General features: G+C 40.6%; 1 protein-coding gene across 5 annotated transcripts in view; it reads left to right on the top strand.

Annotated features, from left to right (window-relative positions):
- The window catches only part of MAPKAP1 (MAPK associated protein 1), a 188,584-nt gene that overhangs the window by 62,018 nt on the left and 106,534 nt on the right, over positions 1–20,032 (top strand). For all 5 annotated transcript variants that reach the window (XM_036329644.1, XM_036329646.1, XM_036329645.1 and 2 more), the window contains exon 6: positions 10,697–10,869. In XM_036329644.1, coding sequence (XP_036185537.1) covers positions 10,697–10,869 — 173 coding nt within the window. The remainder of the gene's footprint in view (positions 1–10,696; positions 10,870–20,032) is intronic.

Here is a 20,032-nt window from a genome sequence, read left to right on the forward strand (position 1 = left end):
CTCACTGCTCCTATTAATGTAATAAGGATCCTGGAGATACCCAGATCAGAACTTGACCTTGTTAAAGAAAGAGTGACAGTTGACGTTCTTAATAATAAAAGCTTAATGGAACCAAGGTTGGTGATTCAGAAGAAATTAATGAGATTTTTGTCAATTTTATTTTAAACTTAACTTGTCAGAAAATACTGTGTCCAGTGACAAACTGTAGAAATGTTTTTGACAAATTAACTTGACTACAGGAGCCAGATCAGGGAAATGTCAATTTAATGGCCTTAAAGTGTTCCAGATTTATTGAGGGTTAAGATATCACTACAAGATATCCTAGCTCTGAATGGATCTGTCATATAATTTTATTCAAAATCTATTCATAAGTTTAGGGCTACCATTTTGAATGTAAAAAAGTGAGATTTTTCTCCACACCCATAAACGTAGCACTATTGAGAGCAACATGCTGCAGTCTGGTGTTTGGGTTTTCTTTTCCACCCCATCTAGACCATCTTTATTTCCGTCTGTTAAACCTGGCTTTGAACAAACTTAGGCCAGATTTTGTTTGGAATCACTTTAATCAAATTAAATCCCTTATTTGTCATCAGAGTAATGATAATTTGAGACACCTGGACCAAGTCTGTTATTAAAGACTAGGCCATTGGTAGAATACAAGCCTTTGTTGAGGGAGTTGGGGAGGAAAGGTACTGGCGGGATGGAACTGTAGCCATTCCTTTAAGAGAGTTTTAACTTTCGAAGGCTACAACTAACCCTTTTATCAATTTGCATCATTACATTGTCTGGATACACTGATTTATTTATTTCTGCATTAAAATTACATATAATGATCTGCTTGTGCAGTTGTGACTAATGAAATAATGCTGCCTGTTTTTTGTCTCTTTAATTGCAGAAGCCAAGCTGTCTATCCTTTTCGTTTCTTCCCCTTGACAGAGAAATTGAACACTTAGCAACAGTTTTGAGATCTGATACTCAATTTATTACTGACAAACCTGTATGTTAAATAGCACTGCTAACTGACCTTCCATCCTTAAAACTTAATTTAGCTACCTCACTTGATATGAATGTTTCTTAATTCAAGATTATTTTGAACTGAATACCATCTATTCTTCCTACTTCCCCTATTTTGGAAACTATCAGGTGCATAATTTTGAAATTAACTTTATGATAAGCAACAAAGTGCATATTTTAATTAATGGGATCAAATAGGAGAAAATCTAGTATAGCTGTAATATTTTAATTCATCGTGTTAAAATTCTATATATTGCAATTCTGTACCTATTCACATTCTATATATTAAAAGTTATTTAAATTTTTAAGGTTTTTACATTTTATGAGTTAATTATTAATTAATTAATTTATTTATTTATTTATTTATTTTTAGTCCTCACCTGAAGATATGTTTTCACTGATTTTAGAGAGAGAGGAAGGGAGGGAGGGAAGAAGAGAGAGAGAGAGAGAGAGAGAGAGAGATATCTGGGTGGAAAAGAAGCACCATTTGGTTACCTCCTGTACTCACCCTGACTGGGGATCAAACCCACCAACCTTTTGGTGTATGGGATGATGCTGGGTGGGGTATGCCACCCAGCCAGGGCTTATGAACTAATTATTAATTCAATGATATATGATTCATAACATTGACATTTCATGATTAACATAAAGACACTTTTCAAAAGAGTAAACTTTTACAGTATATGATATAAGCCACAAAGCATTCATACTCTTTGACCCAGTAATCTGTTTCTAGGAAAACGTGCACAAACATTTACATAAGAATATTTAGGAGAATATTATTCATAATAGTGAAATACTAGAAACAGTGTCACAACCAGGAAATATGTTGATAGTATCACTACATGCTGTAATATAGTGCAGATGTTTAAAATCATATGTTAAAAGAATATTGGTCAGAGGAACCAAGATGGCAGCATAGGTACACACCTGTACTTGCTGCCTCACACAACCACATCAAAAACTACAACTAAAAGACAAAACAGATATCAACCAGAACCACGGGAAGGCTGGCTGAGTGGAAGTTCAACAAGAATGAAAGAGAAAAGTGCATTTAAGACTGGTAGGAGGTGCAGAAGTGTTGGAGGTATGGAGGTGTGCACGAAATGGGCTGGCAACTGGGCGCACTGTTCTCTTTTTCAATCTGGAGGGAGATACAAGTTCCTGATTGCTCTGAATTCCAGTTCCGGGCAAGACTCTGGGGACCCAGACTCATATGGGGAGAAACCAGACTGTCTGGCATCGGGCGGGAACACAAGGGCGGCTTTCTCTCAGAGGTGCTTGCAGCAATCATTGTTCCTGCATGGGGCGTGGGACGCGGGGACCTCTCCCATGCAGGGCTGACCAGCAGCCACTACTGTTTGCTCCGCCCTGGTGATTCCCTGAGACCCCGCCCCACCCAATTTACAACCCCACCCAAGCGGTGCTCAGTGGCTTTTGCATATGAATGGCCTGTGCTCTCACTGCCTAAAACCTGACAAACTGCAGCTGGGTCAGAGAGCCCCAGAGCTTCCAAAAGAAGGCCTAAGGCTTGACAGCAGCCTGCATTGCTACACTGCTGGGCCTCATCTGGGCACGTCCAAACCCCAAACAAAGAGGAGGAGTCTGCAGATCTTACTGTAGTTCCTGCTGGGTGGCCTCAGGCAGTGGCTGACTTTGCACCTCCATGGAGATCCAAGAGCCAGTGTACCCAGGGGCCAGAGTGAGACCATACCAGATTACAACTCTTCACATCTATAAGAGAGACACTCAAGGGGCAGACTCAATGGGAACCAAAGCCCCACTGAAGCAAGTCCTGCCCCATAAGGGTGTCTCCAGCATAGCAGTTCTCCCATTGTAGACACAGCTGGTCCTCACAGCCAATTGGCCTGATGGTTAATTCCTCCCAGCAGTACCAACAGCAATCAAGGCTTAACTACAACAAGACTGCACACAGCCCACAAAGGGGTGCACCAAAAGTGTCCACCTCAGGTAATTAGGAAGGCTGAGCCACAGGCCTATAGGCCTATAGGACACCTAGCACACAAAGCCACTCTGTCAACACTGGGAAGCAGCCAAAATGCAGAGACAAAAAAACATGTCACAAACGAAAGAAATGGAGGAAAGCAAACGACTGGATATAGAGTTCAAAACCACGGTTATAAGGTTACTCAAGAATCTTCTAGAAACCTCTGAGAAATTTAGTGAGACCCTCAAGGATATGAAAAAGGACCAATTAGAAATTAAGCATACACTGACTGAAATAAATAATAATATACAGACAGTAAACGTAATACATCATGTAAACAAATTGAGAGATAAAAACCACATAGTCATATCAATTGATGCAGAAAAAGCATTTGACAAAATCTAACACCCATTTTTGATAAAAACTCTCAGCAAAGTTGGAATAGAAGGATCATACCTCAGCATAATAAAAGCCATATATGACAAACCCACAGTCAACATCATACTCAATGGGCAAAAACTAAAACCACTTCCCCTAAGAACAGGAACAAGACAGCCCACTCTCACCACTCCTGTTCAACATAGTACTGGAAGTATTAGCCATTGCGATTAGACAAGAAGAAGAAATAAAAGGCATCCAAGTTGGAAATGAAGAAGTAAAACTGTCCTTATTTGCGGATGACATGATATTGTACATAAAGAATAATAGACAGAGATCCAACAGCAGACTAGAAGATCCCAAGAATCAAGTCAAAGATTTGAAATACGAAGAAGCAAAAAACACCCAACTGGAAATGCAAAAAGAAAAAAGAATCCAAAAATATGAAGATAGTGGAAGGAGCCTCTGGGACAACTTCAAGCGCGCCAACATCCGAATTATGGGGGTGCCAGAAGAAGAGAGAGCAAGATATTGAAAACCTTTTTTTTTTTAAAAAAAAATATATTTTATTGATTTTTTACAGAGAGGAAGGGAGAGAGATAGAGAGTTAGAAACATCGATCAGCCGCCTCCTGCACATCTCCTACTGGGGATGTGCCCACAACCCAGGTACATGCCCCTGACCGGAATCGAACCTGGGACCTTTCAGTCCGCAGGCCGACGCTCCATCCACTGAGCCAAACCGGTTTCGGCTGAAAACCTTTTTGAAGAAATAATGACAGAAAACTTCCCCTACCTGGTGAAAGAAATAGACTTATAAGTCCAGGAAGTGCAGAGAACCCCAAACAAGAGGAATCCAAAGAGGACCACACCAAGACACATAATTAAAATGCCAAGGGTACTCTAACCGGTTTGGCTCAGTGGATGGAGCGTCAGCCTGGGGACTCAAGGGTCCCAGGTTCGATTCCGGTCAAGGGCATGTACCTGGGTTGCGGGCACATCCCCAGTAGGAGATGTGCAGGAGGCAGCTGATCGATGTTTCTCTCTCATTGATGTTTCTAACTATCCCTCTCCCTTTCTCTCTGTAAAAAATCAATAAAATATATTTTAAAAAAATAAAATGCCAAGGGCAAAAGACAAAGAGAGAATCTTAAACGCAGCAAGAGAAAAACAGTTAGTTACCTACAAGGGAGTACCCATACAACTGTCAGCAGATTTCTCAACAGAAACTATGCAGGCCAGAAGGGAGTGGCAAGAAATGTTGAAAGTACTGAATAGCAAGAACCTACAATCAAGATTACTCTACCCAGCAAAGCTATCATTTAGAATTGAAGGTCAGATAAAGAGCTTCACAGATAAGAAAAAGCTAAAGGAGCTCATCACCACCATACCAGTATTATATGAAATGCTGAAGGGTATGCTTTAAGAACAGGAAGAATAAGAAAAAGGTAAAGATAAAAATTATGAACAACAAAGTGACAACAAATACATATCTATCAACAAGTGAATCTAAAAATCAAGTGAATAAAAAATCTGTCAAACAGAATAAACTGGGGAATAGAATAGAATCAGGGGCATAGAAAGGGAATGGACTGAATTCTCTGGGGGAAGGGGGTGTGGGGGGGCGGGTAAAGGCATGGGGTGGGGTGGGAACTGGGTGGAGGGGAGCTATGGGGAGGGGGAAAGAGTAAAACTGTAATCTGAACAATAAAGATTTATTTTAAGAAAAAGAATATTGGTCATTCTATTAATATGTATGCACTTTTTGAAAAATCAGTGACTATGTACCAGGCATTTTATATACATCTTAATTACTTTCCAAGTAAGGAAGTGGAAGTTCTGAGAGGTGTAGTTATCCAACATCTAAGGTCTAGCAGCTAAAGAAGTGGCAGAGTCTGGGTTCAAACCTGGATCTGGCTGACCCCAAATCTGTACTCTTAACTACCGCTCAATATACTCTAGCAATGAACTAGAGCAGCACAGTGAGGAGAAAGATTTGAGAGATGTTTCAGAGGCATTTGGATGTAGATGAGACAGAAAGAGAAGTTAAGTTTCCTAGATTGAGTGCCAGAGTAGGTGGTGAAAGCCTTCACTGAGATGGAATATTGATTGAGAGACGAGTGATGAAGAAGAAAATAGGTCTTGGACATGTTGAGTTTGAGATTTGGCTGCATTTGCAGAGCCATCAAGTCATGGAGAGGCCATGTGATATGAACTCTGGAGTATAGCTGATCTTCATGAATTGCATTTGTGTTGAGGAATAGTTTTGCTACAGGGAATACATATTTTTTTGTTTTAAAACCTGAACTTGGGGCATTCCCTGATTAGGGACTGCTCCTGGAGAGAGTTGTTCAAATCCGAGTTTGTCAGCTCTTTTCGGGTTTATTAATTTTTATTTTCTTGATAAAAATCACTTAACCTGCCATAGGAAGGTGTCTGAATTACATTTTAAAACATTTTTTTCAACAGCCTGTCACAATACCTGGCACCTAGTGTGTTCTTAATAAATCATGCTGGATGCCTTACCATAGGCTCCATTTTCAAAATTGATCCCTTCTCTTAACACTGTTAAGCCCTCTGTGGTAGTTCTTTTTATCACCTCTTCTGTTTATAATTATATTTACAGTTTTGTCTCTAATTATAAAAATAATACATGCTCATTATATAAAATGCAGAAAATTAAAATCACTCATAATCCCATGTCTCAGAAAAACTCAATTCACTTTTTGTGTATTGATATAGTTGGTATTTAAGTACAGTAGCATTTTTTCCTGGGTTAGTGCTTCTATTAGATGGAAGGGCAATTTTTTTTTATGTAGGAGGGAGGCCCCCATTGGTCTGGGTTGCTTCTGAGCTCACACGACAGCCTCCCCCCTCTTGAAGCTTTTTATTACGTTGTACAATGCAGACCTCCAGCATACGGTGAATTTGATGAGGATCTGCATTGCATCTCACTTGATTTTGTCTTCAGAGCCCAGCATGGCGTTTCAGTGGGTGTTTGTTGAATGCATGAGTGACTGAGAAAGATGGCGCTAAACCAGTTTTCCCTCTCTCTATGTTGACCCCTTATGCTCTAATTATACCTCCATTTACCTAATTCCATATTGTGGAAACATAAATTGCCATGCAGTGAAACTATGATTGCTAGTTGCTTTTTAATAGTAAGATGTTGGGTCTTTGAAATATTGCTTGCCTTGATGGGTGATGAATACTTTTAATCCTTTGGTCACCTTATTCTTTTTTAATAAGTTAATTACTTTCTATTATGTTGATGGATTGTTTTATATTTTAGATGATTCCCTCTAAATGTTGCAACACAGGGACTATTAGATAGAGCTAACTGCCACCGCCTTGAGTTTTTCAGAAGAGGCTCCTTATTAAAAAATATGTAATTTCAGTGTGTGTGGAAGGCACTCGTTCCCATCATCAGTGCCTCAAGATGGAATTAGGAGACTTAAAAAGATAAAGCACTTTTTTCATTTAATAAGCATCCACCATATTTATTCTCATAGTTTCCCCCACATTTGCTATTTCACTGTGAAATAAAGAGGATAAAGGGATTCCTAGGAGTATCATTCCTTAACAATAGTGCTCCTAGTCAACTTAAAATAGAGATGTTCTCTGGAGTCTCAATCTCCTAACAGTTCTTGGCCAGCTCCTCAGAGCTAGCTCCCCCCATAGGAGACTGCTCTAGGCGGCATTTCTGGTTCATTGTGAGCAGAAGCGAGATGATTTCCAAACCTTTGAAAGTGGGAATTGATTTAGTTTAGAATGACTGTAGGGAAAGAAGGCATTGATGTTGGAAGTAGGGGCTTTGGAGTCAAACAGACCCGGGTTTGAATTCTGCCTCCTCCACCTTGGTTATGGGATCTTGAGTAGATGCCTGTAGCCTTATACACCTTAGTTTTCTCATCCTATATAATAAAAGGGTAATATGCAAACTGACCCTAACAGCAGAACAACTGGGAATGACTGGTCACTATGACACACACTGACCACCAGGGGGCAGACGCTAAATGCAGGAGCTGCCCCCTGGTGGTCAGTGCACTCCCACAGGGGGAGCTCTGCTCAGCCACAGCCAGGCTGACGGCTGCCAGTACAGCGGTGGTGGTGGGAGCCTCTCCCACCTCCTCAGCAGCACTAAGGATGTCTGACTGCAACTTAGGCCTGCTCCCCACTGGCAAGTGGACATCCCCCGAGGGCTCCCAGGCTGCCAGAGGGATGTCTGACTGCCAGCTTAGGCCCGATCCCCCCAGGGAGCAGGCCTAAGCCAGCAGGTGGACATCCCCCAAGTGGTCCCAGACTGCGAGAGGGCACAAGCTGGGCTGAGGGACACCCGCCCCCTCCGAGTGCACAAATTTTTGTGCACCGGGCCTCTAGTCTATAATATGAGGGTAATGATAGAACCCTACCTCTTATAGTGATTGTGAGAGTTAAATGAGGTAATTTAGGCAAACATTTTGCAGAATTTATTTAACAGCTATAAATATCAGTTCTTGTTATAATAATAACATATTATTAGGGCTCCTATAGCATCCATCTTTGGTCTCATATAACCTTGTAATAGGCTTGAGTAATAGAAATGGGTCTGATTTTAAAATGTAGGCCCTTTCTAGCATACTGCTCTGCATTTCTAAAGCACTTTACAGTTTGTGAAGCACATTCACATTGATCATCTCATTGAATCTTCCTATTTTGAGATATTGTTATTCCTATAGTCCCATCAGCTCTAGTTCTTCAGAGGAAGGAGGAGGAATGAAGGAAATAAGAAGGAATAGCAAGGACAATGAACTGGGTGGGGTGTGAAAAGGAGGTTGAGAAGAGTGATAAGGGGGTGACAAATCCACTCCAGAAAGCTTGCCCTTGTTTTAATTTTAACCCTTTAACTGCCTGACAAGGCCAAACAATTGCTGTTTAGAGATGTAATTATTTCAGGCTGAAAAACATGCATGGGTGTGAGTGTGTGCATGTGTATGTACACATAAGAGAGCGAGCGAGAGCATGAATTATGTAAGAGAACTGCTTTTTTATTATTTGCTTTATAACATAGAGATAAGATTCAGTAAAAAAAAAAATCAGTGGATCTAATATTAGATGCTGGGTTATAAGAGATTTGGAATTTCTCTTCAAATGTTTTTAAACTGATTTTATGTATTTCCTTACCTTAGTTCTGATCTTTTATTTTTTTTTTCTGCCTTAGAATGATAAAATTATAGTGTTAAAGCTGGAAACACTTGGTTGGTCAGGTACCTCCATTTTCCATGCTCCTCCAGGAAATAGACCCTTAGAGGAAAGGCAAGAGGGGTGGATGGAGGAAACTAGCATTTATTGAGTTTCTATCTTCTATCTTGGCAGTCATTTAGGTTATTTATGCATTCATTTTGTAGTTCAACAGATTTTTGGGGAGAGAGTCTTTTATGCACCAGGCACAGTGCTAGCCATTGTATATAGAGCAGTAAACAAAGCAGACATTATTATAGATGCCCTCATGGAACTCAGAGGCTAGTGGAGAAGGCATACGCTAAGGATGTACATGAACAAATACATAATGTAAAATTATTAAGTGCTATGAAGAAAATGAACAGGATATATGTGAGAATAACTGTGGTCAGGGCTTCTTTCTTTTTTTATAATATGGGTTTTTTTAAATTGATTTTTAGAGAGGGAGGGAGAAGGAGAGAGAGAGATTGCCGGGAGCCGGTCCATGCTTGCTGTTTCAAGGGACCTGGCATATATGGCATATTGTTCTTAATATGTTTGCTCACCTTCTTGGCACTATGTGTTTTAACCAAGGTCTCTGAGAAAGGTTGTTTCCCCAGGTAGGGATTTTCCCCTGAAGTTAGGGAGGGAATAAAACCTCTTAACTAAGTGCCAGGTGGGTAATTAATCACTTTAACTACGAACAATCATGCTTAAGCTACATAATCTTTACTCCCTGGAATGGAGATAAGACACGCCCTAACCTTTGAAATAGAGATTGATAGGATTGGAATCAACTGGTATAAATACAGATGTAAGAAGACAGAACGAGGAGAGACAGAACCTAGGCACAGAACCCACACAGAACGTTCTCTAGAGACAGAAGAACTTTGCTGGAGAGAACATGGCAAAAGATCCTGGACAGAAACTGGCCTCAGAACCTAGAGACAGAACCTAGCGAGAGAACATGGCAAAAGATCCTGGACTGAACCTGACTATAGAACATGGCAGGAGAACCTGACTAGAACCTGGTGACTGAACCTGGCTGGAGATCCTAAGCAGAACTTCGCTGGAGATCCAGACCAGAACTTGGCTGGAGATCCTGGCTAGAGATCCTGGCTAGGCTGCTGATCAACTGAACGCTGTCTCCGTGTCATTCCTTCTTCGCCGACTCCGTCCACGCCTTTGGGGACCCCTGGACCCGCTGGGGCTGGACCCCAGCAAGAGATAGAAACATAGATTGGCTGCCTCTTTCATGTCCCCCCTACTGGGGATTGAGCCTGAAACCCAGGCATGTGCCCTGACCGGGAGTAGAACCAGTGACCTCTTGGTTCAGGGGTCAACGCTCAACCACTGAGCCACACCGGCAGGGTGGTTTCTTTCTATAGAATTATCAGTAAAGGTTTCTCTGAGGAGGTGTCATATCATCTGAGCCTTCAACCAATTGAGCCACACTGGCCATGGCTGGAGGAAACGATTAGTGCTGGAGTTCCAAAGGGGAGTGAGAGGTTTGGGAGGGAGGAGGAGTAGGTATTCGGGAGGGATTGGCAATGAGGTATGATGGTTAGGGCAAAAATGGTAGACCAGGGACCCTTGAACTTCATAGCAGATGACTGAAGTAAACAGATGTACTACATAATGGAATTAGCCTCCCATAGTCTCTGAGAAGGCAAGCCCTTTGATCCAGTGCTACAGGCCTAAAAGCTTCTTCAGAAAGTGTGTCAGCTTCCCATGTAGCTTTTACCAAGGTCTCAAGGAGTGAGACCGCGATTTTCAGGGAGGGCAGCTGATGCCAAGGTCTAAGGGTGACTTTTCCAAGGTCACACTGAATAAGTAGCAAAGCAAGTCTCCTGCCACTAAACATCAGATCTGCTCACCATTCTGATTTGTTGGTTTTAATTGTAGCACTCATTTATCTTACTGCTGGCAAAATTGGATCAATTAGACTGTTAGAAAATGAATATTAAAGAAAAAAAACCTTAAAACTAGACAGTATTTCCACTTGGGGGACCTTTCCAGGGTCATAAGCAGGTCTATGCAAAAAGGATCAGAGATGGCTGTGCTGCACACAAGCCCTGGAGAGCAGTAGTTGTGGCCCAGTAGGGTCTGCATGACCGTGAGTGTATGCCTTACCCTCGTGCATGTGTTCTGTCCACAGGGTCATGTAGGCACAACAGCCACCAAGAAGATCGATGTCTACCTCCCCTTACACTCAAGCCAGGACAGACTGCTGCCAATGACTGTGGTGACAATGGCCAGCGCCAGGGTGCAGGACCTGATCGGGCTCATCTGTTGGCAGTACACAAGCGAAGGACGGGAGCCGAAGCTCAAGTAATCCTTCCTCTTTTTTGGCTGCTCTAGTTTCTGGCTGTCTCCTGGCCACCCATCCTGCATCCGGGCCCAGTGTTTCCAGGCATTGGCCTGGGAAGCAGATGTCCACACTCATGTAGGTCAGGTCGCTCACCAGATCTTGGACCTGTGTACCTCAGGCTCATCTCAGAATCTACTTGTAAATACACTGATAAGTTTGTGAATCCAGACTTGAGGAAAATGCATGTTGCCATTTCAAACCCTTTTATGAGGCTTGCTGATAAATGTGGCATGGGAGTTAGTGGGAGGGAACTAATGTTTATTAAGTACCTACCATGAGTTGGGACCACGCTGGGCGTTTCGTACCCGATTTCTCGCTGAATTCTCCTCGCTCCCTGTGGGGTGAGCATTATGACCCTCATTCTGCAAAGGAGAGTTGTTACTTGCTTCAGGTTACACCGGTGGGAGATGGCAGAGTCAGGATTTCATTCCTGGTCTGTTCAGTGCCAAGGTTTTTGCATTTTTTCCTTTGGTCTGAATTAGTTCTCTTTGTTGCCAGTCGTTGGCTCAGTTTTTCTCTCAGTCCCTAGACTCTATTCCTCATTAAATAATTATTTTTAAAATGTAGAACTTGAATGTAGAGTCTCTGTGCTTGTACATCATAGCTTGAACTTGAAAGTGCTTTGCTGCATTGGTTCTCCCCTACTTAAATTTCTTATCTAGAGAGAATGGGCCAGTGGCAGTGCATCAAACAGTAGAATTTAAGGCAAAAACATGTCAATAGGGATATTTTGGTAGATTACATAATGAAAAGGAGCAGCCCATCAAGATATAATAATTCTGACTGTGTATGTATCTAGTAGTCTAACCTATTTTAAGGGAGTTTTAAAGAGGCATTAACTGATCCACAGTCAAACTGAGAAATTTCAATATATTCCTATTAGAAAGCAGTAAATGAAGCAAACCAGATATTAATGAGGAAAAGGAAGATCAGCAAATATAATTAGCAATTCTGAACCCCCAAAATAGAGACTATCTCTTGTAATAGTTTGTAAGCCTCTGCAATTGAGTACATCTTATTAAAATTTATATTCCTGAAGTATATCAAGCGTGTTGACATTTTTTAAATAGTTGCTCTATAATTTGAATTACAGAATTATATTGTATTGAAGTTAAAGAAACTATGGTCTTTTGAAATGTCTTACAATTCTTACAGGACAAATTTTTTACAATTCTTACATGGATTTCTCCATTGTGTTTTGTATAAGACAATCTGTAAAGTAAATCCCTGGTATCTCTTCTTATCAGTGAGGCAAGTGTTTTCTTTCTAGCTTATTTGAACTTAGGTGTGGGAATAGGTCCTTATTTGATCTTTCCAGTGGGTTGGCCCTTTGGAGGAGCTCTTCATTCACAGGGGGCCAAATTGCTAGATGCATGGGAAAGAACCCCTTCCTCTCTTTTCATTTTGGTCGTCAAGAAAACCATTTATTTAAGAACAGTGTTCTCTTGTTTCTGCCTTGTAAACTGTTTATGGTAGTAGGCTTTGGCTGCAGGGAAGGAATGGAGAATTTAGCTGGAATTCTTGGCTTCCTTTGTTAGCTCTTGAGCAAACTTGGAATGTGGTATTTATTATCCTACTTATTTTGATGCAGTGATTTTTAGGGGAAACTATCTATTTGGAAGAATTTTTAAATTTAGACTTTGTTATATAGATTCATGTTTATTGAATTTTGATCAGAAAATATGGCATATAAAATTTCTGCTTAGAGGTTTATTTATATTTTGCAGCTTACTATGCAATACATTTTTATAAATATTTTATGGATTCTGGAAATAATTCTGTATAGGTTACAGAATTCAATATATATTTATTAAATCAACATCTTTAATTACTATCATGTTCTTGCATCTTTTAACTATTTCATCTATGGATGATTAAGAGAAATGGATTAAAATTTCCATTTTGTTGTATGCTTCTGTCAATTTCTCCTGAGATTTCAGCAGTTTCCATTTTGTATATGTCAGTGCACAAAAAGATTCATGCATTTCATATCTTTACTGTGAGTTTTCCTTTTTTTCAATATAAAACGGCCCTGTTTTATTTTTGTATTGTGGCCTGCTCCCCCCCTTTTTTTTCCTTTATTGCAGTGCAATTAGCTTTCTCCCCTTGTTCTTCTTTGCACTAGTCTAGTCTAATATATCTTTATTCAGCTTTTTAGTTTTAGATATGATGAATAATTTTGTGAGGGTTTTCTCTTTTGACCCAATTTAAGTCAATGTCTTTTCATAGGGAAGTTTATCTTACTAACATTTATTGTAGCCAGTGATATGTTGGCTTCATGTGAATCAGCTGGCTCTGTTTTTTATGTAATTTTGAAGGCTGGTTACCTGTAAGATTTTAAAACATTTTTAATAGACTTTATTTTTTAGAGTAGTTTTAGGTTTACAGAAAAATCGCACAGAAAGTGTAGAGTTCCCACATATCTACTTCCTGCCTCTCATCTTTCCTTTTTATTAACATTTTATATTAGTGTGATACATTTGTTACAATCAATGAACCAGTATTGATACATTATTATTAACTAAAGTCAGTCATTTACATTAGAGTGCACTCGTAAGATTGTATCATGTCGAATGGTTTCACTGACCTAATAATGCTCCATGCTCCATCTCTTTATCCAGCCCCCCTCAACTCTGGCGACCACTCATTTTTTAAAAAAATATATATTTTATTGATTTTTTTACAGAGAGGAAGGGAGAAGGAGAGGGATACAGAGTTAGAAACATCAATGAGAGAGAAACATCGATTCAGCTGCCTCTTGCACGCCCCCTACTGGGGATGTGCCCACAACCCAGGTACGTGCCCTTGACCAGAATCGAACCTGGGACCCTTCAGTCCACAGGCCGACGCTCTATCCGCCTAGCCAAACCGGCTAGGGCAACCACTCATTTTTTTACTGCTCCTATCATTTTGCATTTTCTAGAATGTCAGCTAGTTAGAATCATACTATTTGTAGCCTTTTCAGACTGGTTTCTTTCACTAAGTAATATGCATTTCAAGGTTCCTTTGTGTCTTTTCATGGCTTCATAGCTCATTTCTTTATATTGCTGAATAACATTCCATTGTATGCATGTACCACTGTTTGTTTTCCCATTCACCTATTGAAGTTCAGTTTGATTACTTCCAGTTTGTGGGAATACTATATAATAAAAGCCTAATATGGAAATCAACCGAATGGTGGAACGACGGGTTGCTATGATGCACACTGACCACCAGGGGGCAGACGCTCGACGCAGGAGCTGCCCCCAGCCCGCAGGCCCCAGGCCAGCCAATGTGGGTGCCAGCGGGGGCTCCCTGATCACCCTGCCAGTCACCCCACAGATCGGCCCTGTTCACCCACCAGGCCTAGGGTCCCTACCCGTACACAAATTTCGTGCACCAGACCTCTAGTTATTAGAGCGGCTGTAAACTTTCATGTGCAGGTTTTTGTGTGGACATAAGTTTCCCATTCATTTTGCCAATACCTAGGAGTGCAGTTGCTGGATTGTATGGTAAGCCTATGTTTAGCTTTCTTAAGAAATTGCAAACTGTTTTCCAAAATAGTTATACCATTTGGCATTTCCATCAACAATGCATGAGAGTTCTTGCTCCACATCCTCACCAGCAGTTGGTTTTGTAAATGGTTTGGATTTGAGCTATTCTAATAGGTGTGCAGTGGTATCTCGTTGTTTTAATGTGCAACTCCCTAATGAGATGATGTTGAGCATCTTTTCACATGCTTGACATCTTGTATTTATTTGCTATTTACAGCACATCTCCATTCAGGCTAGCCACATTTCATGTGCTCAGTAGCCAGATGTTGGGAAATGCAGCTCTAGAAAATATAAAGACATGGTTTCACCGTGCAATGGAGTTCACTACAGATCCACTTCATTCTAATGTAACCTCAGCTATCTAGAGCCCTTGGGAAACTTGGTGGGTTTTGTAGATAGTTGAGGGTTTATCTCCTTTAGTATCAAACTTTATTTTTTTTCTTCTTTTTCTTTTTTTTAATATATTTTATTGATTTTTTACAGAGAGGAAGGGAGAGAGATAGAGAGTTAGAAACATTGATGAGAGAGAAACATCCATCAGCTGCCTCCTGCACATCTCCCACTGGGGATATGCCCGCAACCCAGGTACATGCCCTTGACCTGAATCAAACCTGGGACCCTTCAGTCCGCAGGCCGACGCTCTATCCACTGAGCCAAACCGGTTTTGGCAAGTATCAAACTTTCTTAATTTTAATAGTTTTTCATAGAAGTTCTCTAAAACAGTGGTCGCCAACCTTTTGGACTTCACAGACCACCAGTGGTCCGCGGACTACTGGTTGGCGACCACTGCTCTAAGAATGTATTAACATTTTCCTCTGCCTTCTTAATCAGCATATAACATAGTGGTTGAGTGGGGGATCCAAAGCCATAGTCTGGATTTGAATTCTGGCATGAATACCTATCAGGCTGGTTTTGGATGTATCACTTCAGCCCCATGTGCTCCAGGTTTCGTATGTAAAATAAGAATAGAAACTTCCTAATAGGGGGTAGTTATCAAAATAAAATTAAGAAAATACATGGCAAGTGCTCAGTAAATGTTCATTTCTGTTGCTGATAAATACTGTAACTGTAACCAGCTACTACTACAAACCAAACTAGTAGTAGTTCAGCAACAGTAGCATAATTTAGCCTTCCCCGATGATGCAAGTAATTGTGCTTTGCCATGAAAGTATATAGGAATATTTGATCTTACATGCTTTCTGACAACTTTGCAATTAGAATTTCCTTCCTTCCTTCCTTCCATTATTGTCTACCTGCCTATCTCTATCTACTCTTCTCCCATTTGTAGGTTTTTGCTTCTAATTTATATTCCTTAGGGTCATCATTGGGAATCATTTACCTAAATAATACAGCCTAACCTCCATTCTGAGCCCCCAGCTATACTCCCATGTATCACATTCTTTAAATGGCATCTTCTCGACGCTGATACCATGCCTGCTTTTGCTGTTTCCTTAGTCAGGAATGCCTCTCTCATTCTTTTTGATATCCTGCTTAATCTCGAAGGCTTAACTCCTCAGTCATTCCTTCATTCAGGAAATATTTATGGAGTCCTAGGGTCTAGGTATTGAGGATAAAATGTACAAGAGAAATCTAATTATTCCCCCTAAAAATTCATAGTTTCGTGGGGAAGAAGAAATTATCAAATGTATTAGCACTTTGTAACTGACCCATTTCACTTATCATTGTATACAATAAATATTTATTGAGTGTTTGCTTTACGGTATACCAGGCACTTTGCTGAGTATACAGTGGTTCATGGAACCACATGTAGGCTCTCTGTCATGAGTTCCACAGTCTAGTGAAGGAAATGGGCAGAAAATTTAAAAAGTTAAGCCAAATAAGGTTTGCTTAAAAACTGAGCTAAGTGCTCTAAAGGAAAGGAATGCTGTTTATGAGAGTCCAGCCTGGGAGTTGCGTTAGGGAGAAATTCCCCAAGAAGGTGATACCAGAGGCATTTGGAGGGGAAGGTCCTGGCAGATGGAACCACATGGCAGGGATCTGTGGCCGGAGGAAGCAGGTTGTGGTCAGGGAACTAAAGAAGGCCAGTGCGGCCAGAGCACAAAGAAGGGAAGAGAAAGTGGAGTGGAGAGAGACTGAGAAGTACGCAGGGGCCACAGTGGAGATTGAGAGAAAGGGACAGATTCTGGAAATTTAAGAGAGAAACATTCACATGACTTAGGAATGAGTTAGATACGGGAAGTGTGGGAAAGGAGAGGTATCAAAGATTTCTGATTTGCACAACTTTGTATGTTGTGCCCTTCACTGATATAGGGAGCATTGGAAGAGTGGGTTTTGTTTGTTGTTTTTTTGGTGTGTGAGGAGGAGGAGGAGGGGCAGCCTGAGTTTGGTCTTCTGCCTATTAATTTGATCAATGTTTCTCTCACACATTGATGTTTCTCTCCCTTTCTCTCTAAAATCAATTAAAAAAAACATATCCTTGGGTGAGAATGAAAAAATAATAACAATACCCATTATGGGTTTTTTTATGGGTACAGTGTGATTCAGGCTACACATTCATATATACATTCATTCAACAAATATTTGTTAAGTACTTTCTAAATGCCGGCCGCTTACTCTTCAGTGAGGATGCAGAGACAATAGGATCCTGCTCTTTAGGAGAACATAGATGCATAAATAATAAAAGGAGCAATATTATACGCAGAAATATCAACCAAGTTCTGGAAGACCACAGAGGAGAGTCACTTTTCCAAATGATTCTCCTAGAGAAATCAATGAAAGCTTTTTATAGATGAGAAAATGGAACTCAGAGAGATTTGGTCACACAGCTGGTTAATGGTTGAGTTAGCATTGAAACCAGATCTGACTGCAAAACCTCTCTTCATTCCACTGAACTATGTCATAAGGAGGCGCCCCTGTTTTCACTGTTTTATAAGTCCCAGATTCTATATTTGGGGAATTCCTGAGTCAGAGACCACAGCTGTCCCTCTTTGTTCCCCTCCCCACTTCACAATGCCACCAATTTCTGATTTGATCAAAGAGTAATGGAACGGAAGCAAGGAGACCGGAGTTCTCTAGACCTGGCTTTGGCCCTATTTAATTGGGTGATCACAACCATGTTATTCCTCTTTTCTAGGCATCTATTTCCCAGCTGTAACAGCAAGGAGGTTGAAATAAATATCTCTAAGCTTCTAATTTTTTATAATGCACGTGGTTTCCTCCTCCTTTTCAAAGTACGTCACATTTCCATAGCAACACACCATGGCTTTGGCAGAGAGAGAGGTGGGGGTCAGGAGTGAGGGTTCTTGACTACTTGGGTGTGAGTCTCAGCTCTGTCCCTTATGTGCTGTTTCATCTCGAGCAAACCGCTTACCTCGCTGAGCCTCAGTTTTCTCCTTTGTAAAAACACACACATAACCATGTGACGACGTAGCTGCTATGAAGATTCAGTGAGCTTATGTGTCTAAACCACTGTGCACTATTCCTGGCACTGAGCACACAATAAATGTAGCTAATGATATTAATGGTTATTGTACTAGTACTAATTTGGAGCCTTGAAGCAGTTTTAGAAGTCAAAATACCACAGTAGCTTTTTCATTCATCATTCTTGTATAAAGGCACAAAAGAACCACTATGACCATACACAGAATATGGAATTTCAGTCTTTTTTTTTCCTTAGGCATTCAATTAAGAGGTTTTAGGGTTTGGAGCACTGTTTGCTGCTAAACTTTACTGATAAACAAGAAAAGACTTCCTGTAGTTTTGTGTCATGCACAGTGAGCCAGTCATTCTCCTTGCTGGGTTCCCAGTGTCAGGTCATGCAGCAGCACTGGGCAGGCACTAGGCAAATGTTTTTTTGAAACAATAAGTGATTTCACACCTTGTATTTAGAACTGGGAAGAATAACAGCACTTGGCAGTGAGTCTTTTGGCTCTCAGATCTAAGCCTGTGACATTTGTTGAGTTTGTTTTGAGGGGATTTGTGGGCCTCCCATGACAATCAAAGCAGAATTCTTCTGATACCAATGCTTGGCTTTCTGCTTTGATCAATAGGCTTATTATTTGCCCTTGAAACCTCTGTGATGCTGGGGAATCACAGGCATTCCTCAGGATAATTTACACGGCAATAAATAATCTGTGCTGTCCATTGCTTGCTTCATCAGTGTCTGCCCTGGTCATAAAATCCCGGAGGCTCAGTGGCCCCAAGGCTGGAGCACAGTGGACATGTTAACTCCAGCTACAGATGTGTGCACATGGGACTCAGTTTCATTGTTGTTTTCTGGCTAATATCCATCCACACAGTTTATCTTTAAGGATTGACATTACTGTCAAAGTTATTTTCCATCTGACTTTTTATAGTTATCATACCTTTTTTTTTTTTTTTTTTACCTCTGTTCTATGCTCAGCGCTATATGTTATCTCATCTCATCCTCACAACCCCCCCTGAGTCAGGCGATTATACCCTTTTTATAGAAGTCGACACTGAAACTCAAGGAGGTGAAGCTTATTCTCTGAAACCACAGAGCCCATGAGTGATGGAGCTAGGGTTGAACTCAAGTCTTCCTGGGCACACAGCTCATAGGTCCTCCACCAGGACATTTTCCTCATCTGAACGGCTTTCTGCTGCTTCTGCACGTGTTTTGTGTTTGTTAGCCTCTTGCGAAGATCTGTAAGTTTCCCATACCATTCAGAGATGAATTTTAAATTAAGAGCATTGCAAATACAGGAAATTTATAGTGACAAACATAGCCAGATTACTTTCTTGTTATCCATCCATTTAGCAGATTTACAGTTCCCATTCATTTTAATCTGTCCTTATTACCTGTTTTATATAACAAATATCTCTTAATCCTGACAGACTGAGTATAGATCACCTGAAGTAGGCTCTCTCTCAGTAAGCAGAATTGCGGCAAAAGATTTGTGAATTAATTGGGAAAATTGCAAATCAGGTAGTCAGTGAAATAATTCATTGTCACATCCAATCAATAAACTTTGTAAATCAACTCATTTAATTCAAAAAATGATCTATATAGATCAAGCAACCAATTAAACAATTAGCATACACTTTGCAATTAATTAATTTAAGCATCAATCATATAATTAAAACTCCAAATTTAAGCTGCAGAATTTAGAAACCCACTGCCTTTCGAACTATTAGGTTCATACTTCTGAATACTAGCAGATTTGCAGTTTCACAATTCAACTTTGGAGCAGGGTATCTAAAGTGTTTTAAGTTGATCTTAGTTGTTTTTTTTTTTGTTTTTTTTTAAATATATATTTTATTGATTTTTTACAGAGAGGAAAGGAGAGAGATAGAGAGCTAGAAACATCGATGAGAGAGAAACATCGATCAGCTGCCTCCCGCACATCCCCCACCGGGGATGTGCCCGCAACCCAGGCACATGCCCTTGACCGAAACCGAACCCGGGACCTCTCAGTCCGCAGGCTGACGCTCTATCCACTGAGCCAAACCGGTCTCGGCAAGTTGATCTTAGTTTTAAATTGTCTTTATGTTGATAGAGTTTCCCACCCTTTTTCAGCAAATTGACTTTTTAATTCCCCAAAGAAGGAGAAAGAGATGCGTGTTGATTACAAACTGGGAGAGGCTAGAAACTGGGATTACTGACGGGACA

This window comes from Myotis myotis, unplaced genomic scaffold (assembly GCF_014108235.1).
Source record: "Myotis myotis isolate mMyoMyo1 unplaced genomic scaffold, mMyoMyo1.p scaffold_m19_p_12, whole genome shotgun sequence".
Taxonomy (NCBI): domain Eukaryota; kingdom Metazoa; phylum Chordata; class Mammalia; order Chiroptera; family Vespertilionidae; genus Myotis; species Myotis myotis.